The 8,248-nt window shown below is 44.7% G+C and overlaps 1 protein-coding gene across 2 annotated transcripts; it reads left to right on the top strand.

Annotated features, from left to right (window-relative positions):
- Positions 1–16: 16 nt before the first annotated feature.
- Positions 17–8,129, top strand: ORC6 (origin recognition complex subunit 6). Of its 2 annotated transcripts, none has more exons than XM_074913716.1 (7): positions 17–120; positions 829–958; positions 1,761–1,924; positions 3,029–3,118; positions 4,170–4,282; positions 5,505–5,576; positions 6,231–8,129. In XM_074913716.1, exons 1-7 carry the CDS (start codon positions 56–58, stop codon positions 6,371–6,373), a joined length of 777 nt encoding a protein of 258 aa, XP_074769817.1. In that variant the 5' UTR covers positions 17–55; the 3' UTR covers positions 6,374–8,129. The 2 variants fall into 2 exon arrangements, with proteins under 2 accessions (XP_074769817.1, XP_074769816.1); XM_074913715.1 differs by having other exon boundaries at positions 5,502–5,576.
- The last annotated feature ends 119 nt before the right edge of the window (positions 8,130–8,248 follow it).

Here is an 8,248-nt window from a genome sequence, read left to right as displayed (position 1 = left end):
CGCTGCCGAACCCGGTTCCTGCCTGGGGAGGCGCGCGCAGGGCGGGAGCGGCAGCATGGAGCGGGGCGCGGCGCGGCGCCTCGCCGCCCGCCTGGGCCTCACCGACCCCGGCGTCGTCAGGTACCGCCGGCCCCGCGGCCGTTCGGGCGGCCGTACGGTAACGCGGGGCAGCTTCCCCTCGGGCGGCCCGGCCGCGGCGGAGCCCCAGGAGCGGCGTCTTCCTCCGGCGGCCGTTAGCGCGGGGCGGGGGGTGTAGCTGCCGGGTGTCGGTGCCGTCCCCCGGCGCTGTGGAAGAGGCTGAGGGACACGCAGCGCTCCTGGTTACTGCCCGCCGGCTCTAGCCAGCTGCCCCGCTCTCGGGAGCGCTATTCTCGTCCGGGTGAGCGGGCCCAGCCGTGCGGTGCTGGCCTGGTCCGCTCCCCTCCAGCCGCCCGAGCGTGCTCTGCCTGGGCTCCTGCCTGGGCTCCTGATAGCTCCCTCGCACCGCCGCGGCGACCAGGGCCTGCCTCTCACCTCCTTGCAAGGCCAGCCTGCCGTCGGTTTCCTTTGGTTCTGGTCGGTGTGAAGAAACTCACTGACCTTAGGTATAGGCAGTTAATGAAAGAGCTCTTTCGGGCTATGAAACGCAAAGCTACTGCTGCAGATTATTAGAGAAAGAGCAGCATTATCTTGTGTTTGCCATCCTGTTTTTCACCCCTTTCCCAAAGCCTGTGCCAGAGCCAGGGTGCTGGACTAGGTAGACCTTAGATCAGTCTGTGACCTGCCACTCTTACTGCCTTGTAACTGTGGTTTTGTTAACAAGGGCTTTTTATGCTGGGTGTTTTGCAGAAAAGCTGAAGAGTATCTGCGGCTATCCCAGGTGAAATGTACAGGATTAATGGCTCAGATGACAGCGACAAGCAGTGCTGTGATGTGCCTGGACCTAGCAGCTAGTTTCATGAAACAACCAGTGGACAAAGTAAGATACATGACCTGGCTGGCGCATTCTCCATAAATCCACTAAAATCACGGTTCTCTGTAGTGTGGAGGAAATGGATAGCAATAACTGACATTACCCTAGACCCAGTGTGCTGCTAAACGCTGAGCTTTTGCTACTCAGAGTTTGAAACAGAGCAAATTGAGATGAGTGTCATAGTCACTTCACAAGTTGAACTTGCTTTGTTATGATTTCAGCTCTTTTAGTAATAAATAAACTACCACCAAGGATGTTAAATTTAAGATCTGTCCCTTTTACTGTGGGAGGGAAGCAGTAGCTCCAAGGAATCCCTCTCTACAGCGGTACCTGTAAACCTTTATCTGCCGATCTCCCAGGTAAATGGCACTGACCTACCAAAATAATATCTGGTACAAGATGTTCGTGATTGTCCATTCACAGAAAGAGGAGGGTTTAATTGGACCTGACCTGATGAGTAGCATGAAAGTATTGCTTGGCTCTTCAAGTTGCCCAAATCTTGGTGAACTTTCTTTTTAACCACCTTGTGATGAAAGGGCCATGTTGTATTATATGGAAAAGACAATCTTCATCCAGTGAAATGGTCTAAAAATAACACTGCATTAAAAGATGTGTCATTCCTAAATGGTTAATCTTTCTGCGTGCAGTCAAAACTTATATCATTGATTGCACAAATTTGTTTAATATAGGAATTGAACTTTATTTTATGGTGGTGTGTAGTTTCTCCTTAATCTATTTTGGTTGCCTAAATAAGATGTCAGGAAGGAGTCTTTCTAACTCTTGGAGTTTGTCTTTGTCTTCTTGAAAGAGCTGTTTTGTTAAACTCTCCGGTTTGAACAAAACGACCTACCAGAGCTCCATGAAGTCTTTGGAGTGTTTGCTAGAGGTGAACCCCCGACTGGGAATGCGAGACTTGGCTGTGCAATTCTGCTGCACAGAGGCAGTAAGCACCGCTTCAAAAATACTGCAGAGGTGAGGAATCTCTCCTGAGCACACTGGTAACCACTAATAAGGTTCTCTGTTCGTTAGATGTGTAAAGAGTTTGATGGTGTGAAGGACCAGGTATCTCTACCACTGACTGGAGTGGTGAGATGAGTTCTTAGCACTGACACTCCAGCCATTATCTAGGCCACTTTTTAGAATATATGTGTTAGAAAGGCTTAGTCTGTGAATCTCAGTAAGTCACTGTCTGAGTCCTTGTTCTTCAACTGGGAATAGTATAAAAAATATGGGGCTCTTAATCCCTATATTTGTCCACTGCATCACACTGTCTGCCATTTAACTGCTGATCATGTCACAGTTCAGAAATAATGCTCAGTGGAAACAAATCTTCCCTCTAGAGAAGCAGATCTCTTACAATGCACAATATTCTACCTGTAGAAACAATAGGTAAAACACTTCTATCGAGATTCAACAGATTTAACTAAATTTTTGCACTCTGGCATCTACTTTAAGAAGAGCAATCGCTGAAGAGTTCTGTTCTGGAGTGCTGTCACCCTGATAGCACATGTTTAAATAAATGCTGTTAGGGATTTAGAATATTCTGAGTTGTAGGTCAGTGTCCAAAGGCTGTGTATGATTGTCAGTGCTTAATACAAAAAAATATCTTGGGAACAGGTAGACAATGAAAAACTAAATTCTCTACTGCTGCATATCCATCATGTCATCTTCTATATTTAAGTCTTAATCTGCGTAATACACGTATTGGAGGAATCAAAGAAACCGTAATTCTACCCTCTATCATAGGATGGTTTTATGCAAAGCATCTCATTGTAACTTTCAGATGTAACATAGAGGTAAAAGTGCTCTGTGGATGGGGAGCACAGAATAGATTTTTCTGACATCCAGATCCCTGATTAATTCATAAAGAGGAGGTGATCTTAATTGTCTTCTATTCTCTAGTCTCTTTTGCTCTTCTCAGACAGTAGGAGCTGTTCCTGCTTGACTAGGCTGCAAAGGTGCAAACGGTCCAACAGGAGACCTGTTCAGCTGCTGAGACCTTGTGATAAATTCATTTCAACAGCTTCATTTAGGGCAACTTCACTATGCAATTACTTCTGTGTTGTTGTTCTTTAGGTATGAATCCAGCCTCTCTGAAGCACAGCAAATGGACCTTGATTTCTCAAAACCACTTTTTATAACAGCTGCACTATTCATTGCATGCAGGTGAGTGTAGCTTGAGGGATCTTTTATGGTCTTAAATGCCAAGTGAGACACCAGCCAGACACAGTGCTTACAGTGCTAGCAGCTAATTCATTCAGCATGTCTGAAGGGTCTGGCTTAGTGCAGCCTGCTGCCCTCCTCCTGGAAATGGAGACAGCGGTAGCAAACCAGGCCTTCCCTTACAGTGAAGTCTCCAACCTTCTCCTGTCTTCAGGAGAAAGTATTGTATCAAATATACAGAAAAAGATCTTGAGTTACTTATCCTAACATAAATGAACTTGGTCTTCCCTGCTGTGTAAGTGGATGCTGTGGGTAATTCCATTAGGACATAGCCATGGCAGTGGCTAAAGAACTTCTGTTAGTGTTTTGCACTTCACCCTCCTTCCTCATAGCCTAACCAGTGTACCACAATTCCTTAGTAACAGATCCTCAGATACAGTGGGAATTCTTTTCCCCTGTCAGGATAGATTTGAGCTAGCCATGAAGCAAAAAGCAGTTTTTGGTGAGATACTGCTCAAGTTGCAAGAAGGGCTGCTAGCTTCTGAGCACCAAGCAGCAGACATTCTGAAGAAGGAAAAATCCCTGGGAGGTGGATCCAATAGCTGTAGGCCTGAATCAGCTTGGAAGATAGGTGTCAGGAGCACCCGAGTCAGACAACCCTTTGTAAGAATTTGCTTGCGTACAAATATCTTCCCTCTTGGTATTATGCCTTGAAACAGTCTTACAAAGTTATTCAGGTGCTGTGCAGTTGTACAGCTCCTGAACAATGTTCTCTTGACACAGTCCCATTCAGTTTTTTGCAGTAGTGGGCTTTTGTCCTGGTTCCCTCAAAATCTGAAAAGTACCTAGTAGAATTTCCTCGTGTAACTTAAACTAACCCTGGGTTAACTTCTGAGCTGTGTTGACTGAGTAGTGTAGGAGTTTATTTTTTAGGCAAGTTTGAGTGAGACAGGGATTAGATAGGACAAACTCAAGCCTACCTGCCTCATGTTCACAGGCAGTGTTGGTATAGTAAATGTCACCTCACCTGAGTGATAGTTGCTTTCTCTTGTAGGTGTTTGAAGCTAAAAGTGGACAAAACTAAAATGTTGGCTACATCTGGGGTGAAAAAAGCAATATTTGACCGGCTGTGCAATCAGCTGGAGAAGATGAGCCAGCAACTCTGCAGTAAGTTGTTTGGCTTTATCCCTGTCAGATAGCATACCCAGCACCTGGCCTCACCTACCCCATCCTTTTCACTAGTGATTTCATTCTGATCATTTTCAGCCAAACCTGCCCATCCATTCCAACATGTATCCTGCAGCCCAGTTCCCAGTCACAGTAATTGCTTCTGGGGAAGTCACAACAGCTTAGCATGTGGCCAAAAATAAATATTTTCTGCTCTTCTCAGATGCTCGCTGCTCCTGACATTCTCTGCTGCTGCAATTTATTCCCTGCTTCTCCCATACTACCTGACCTATCTTGGATTCCTCCTCCTCACTAGATGCTTTCTGCATCCCGTTAACATGGCAACATGACACACAAATTAACAAACATCTTGCTCCCTCTATTGCTTCAACTCACTTCTGTGTTTTCCTTTCCCCTGCTGCAAGATTAACAAGCCTAGCCTTGCTCTTCTGGTGGTAATTCAGCCATTACGTGACACCATCCCTCCACATACAGTGGGCAGGCATGAGGAATCTTTATCACCCATTGTTAGACCTGCAGTGCTCTATACTCCATTTTCTGGAGGAGGAAGAGTGAAATATGACACAGGTCTTCCTGTCCTTATCTCTGCTCCTTCCTACTTAACCTTGTTTTTCCTTTCCCAGGCTTTTGTTCTTACTCTTCCACTGACAGCACCCCTGCTTCACATCATGACGTTTTCTGGAATGTGCTGCCTCAATCCTAACCAAAACCTGCTGCTCTCTCCCTGGGCATGTACCCTCCTGTAGTCCAGTGCCCTATAGAAAACCCAAAACCTTAACCCACCACTAAAACAGCTAAAGGCAGCAGCGAGTTTCTGTATCAGTTCAGGGAAGTGTGTGCATCTGTACACACAGACAGGCCCCTGCATGTTGTGGGCATCTCTAATACAAAGCGTGGAAATGGGTTAGAAGAGGAAGAAATAACTGATAATCTTGCCTGAGTAATCAAGAAGAGTAGCAGTGTGGGTTTTGGGGTAGGAATGTGGTGGATCAGTGTGGTTAACAAATGTAGCAGCAGTGCTAGTTAGAGCAGCCAGCCAGTCCATGCAGCCCCTGAAGGGTGCTGGCATCTCTGCACGTACAGCTTGGGTATTGGTCTGCGCTTTTGGAAGGTAGCACTGCTGTCAGGGAATTGCATGTAGAACACCACTCTCGGGGCCCCAAACACTATTCAGAAGTTAAGCAACTTATTTTTTTAGAAGATGATGTTCCACTGGCTGCAAAGACACCTGAAAGCTTGACCACCTCTGTGGAGCACTGTGAGGAGGAAGATGGTAAGTTGTGTTTAGCTATGAACTAAAATCAGCTCACCAGAGCAGTACTGAGCTTTATTGCTGCTTAATGATGTTTTATCATGGAATACCTTAAGTTGGAAGGGACCCATAAGGATCGAGTCCAACTCCCTGCTCCTCACAGGACTACCTAAAACTAAACCCATAGGAGCCATAAAAGCATCATCCAGTTGCTCCTTGAACTCTAACACGTTTGGTGCCCTGACCATTTCTCTGAGGAGTTTGTTCCAGTGATAGACCACCCTCTCGGTGAAGAACCTTTTCCTAATGTCCAATCTAAACTTCCCCTGACACAGCTTCATTCCATTTCCTTGTGTACTATATTTTATTTCTGTAATATGCCATAATATTTGGCTCACAGCAGCTTGGTCCATTCTGCAAACCACTGGCTTATGAAAGGACAAAGAGAACCTAGCAGAAGGACAGTGGTGTTTCTATGGAGTAGTCCAAGTAGAATTAAGGGCAACTCTTCCATTCAGACACAAATGTGGAAAAATGAGGGGAGCAGCACACCACAGGATTAGATGATACAATGACAGACCCTCTGCTGGTCTCTACATTTACTCACTGCCATGGCTATTGCCAGCAACATACTGCCCGTGATGGCCTGTCATGGACTTCCTCCTTCTCTCATAGGATCTGAAGATGATGAGGAGATGCCATGTAAACGGCCAAAGACTGAAACAAAACAAGACTATGAAGAATGGAAAAAGAAAATCCTGGAAAATGCTGCTAAGACACAAGAGACAAGTAGGAGTACTGTCTGTAGTGCCACCTAGTAATATCACTGCTGCTTGCTCATAATTTTAACTCTCCCTCTGCTCTAACAAGAGTTCCAGTAGCGTATGAGGGATAGCTGCCTGGTAGCCAGCTAATTTTATTTATAAGATAGTTTCTAAGTATTTAAGAATGGTATTTTTAGTAAATGACACCAGAATTGAGGTGATTTTACACAAAGCCTATCTGACTACTTGCCAGGCTGGTACCTGAGCAGCTATGGCACTAGGTGGTAGAATAGTTTCACTTCTCTTGCTGCAGGAAGCAGTTAACATTCTAATGCTGTGTTAAGTGTAAGTTATGAGTTACATGCCCTTGTGCCCCTGGCTGGAAGAAGTCAGTAAAAAAAAAAAGAGGGAGGGGACCAACAGTGCCTTGTTAAGCTGCAAAACCATCAGAGGAGTTAAAAGCCTGGTAATTTTAAAGTTTTTTTTAACTGTCAAAGAAATATTGTTTAGTGACTGAGTTTGACTTTTTATTACCTGTATGGGACTGAAATCTCATGTGCTTGTAAGGGGTCCCAAATATTCCAAGAAACAATAAAGAGAGTGGAAGGAAAAGCTTTGTATGACATCAGGTTCTTGGCACTTGTCATATATAAAATCCTTAAGAGTGCAAAACAAAACACATACAGGAGATATCTGTGCTTTAAGGAGGAAAATAGGCAGGGAACAAGGATCTTATCTGGGTAATACAGGTTTTTTGCATCTCAAAGTCAAACAGTGGAGAGTGCCCCCTGCCTTGTAGTTCTTAGGGGCAACTTCTACTGTCCTACACTTCCATCCCAGCTACTCAAACTATAATTTGCATTAACTACTTTTTGAAGGAAAAAAAAAGTCACAATTTTTAGTAGTACAGAGCTGGTGTAACTATAAAAAAACCCCTTCCAAGTCTTCTGCCCATTTCTCTTGCATGTTTTCTGCCCTGGGGTGTGCAAAGAGAAGTTAATTTTTATAAACTCTAATTTCAGAACAGCCCAGAAAACCCCAAGTTTCCAGATGATGCAAGATAAATCATCTCTTGTCGGAGCATTTAGATTTGAAACTCTGCTCCCATCTAAGCTTCTTCTCAGCCAGTAATGCCTTGGCAAATGCCTCACTGCTGTGCATACTCTGCTTACCTGGGTGACACTGATCACACCAGCATTATGATAGTTGGTATTATTAACTGCTTTAGATATCAGTGTATGGGGCCAGTTCTTTTTGTTATATTTACCATTCCAGTGACTCACAGGTCACCTGTGGTTTGCCCTTTTAGGTTTTTTGTAGACCCCAAAGCAAAGTGCACAGGACATGGTGAAATATCCCATAAGGTTGCAGAGGTATGTTTCAGTGTACTGCAGAACCATGTGACAGTTGCCAAATCTTAAGGGATTTCTTTCTATTAGGAACAAAAGCATAATCGTGCTGGCCAGGGGCACCTTTCTTTGTAGAAAAGGGAGAGGAAATATGTACAAGACAGCAGAGAGCATCTGCATGTTACCTCTTAAAAAGAGAGGAAGAAGCACACACTAATTGGAAAACTAAAACCTAGTGCCCATTTTCATTTTAGTCCTCCTCCCAGTGTATAAAAAAGGAAATCACTTGAAGCCAACTTTAATTAGTAAGAGCTGATTTCATTCCTGAGGAGAGTTCTGAAATGTAACAGTAACTACTGGGGAATGGATTCCAAACAAATGCCTGATGTGCAGAGAAAATACTGGATAATTAACCCACATGAAGTATGAGCTGTACCAAAACATCTGCTGTTGTAACGCATCTAATATGTAGCAGAGGGTCCTCAGGATGGGGGAGAATCCAACCTCATACATTAACATTCTGCTGTTAAAACCTACTCACAGATGCTTTTGGCAGCACGGGGTGGGGGCATGGTGGGGA

This window comes from Athene noctua, chromosome 9, assembly GCF_965140245.1.
Source record: "Athene noctua chromosome 9, bAthNoc1.hap1.1, whole genome shotgun sequence".
NCBI classification, from domain to species: domain Eukaryota; kingdom Metazoa; phylum Chordata; class Aves; order Strigiformes; family Strigidae; genus Athene; species Athene noctua.
The sequence above is the reverse complement of the archived record's forward strand: the minus strand, read 5'-3'. Positions and strand labels throughout refer to the sequence as shown.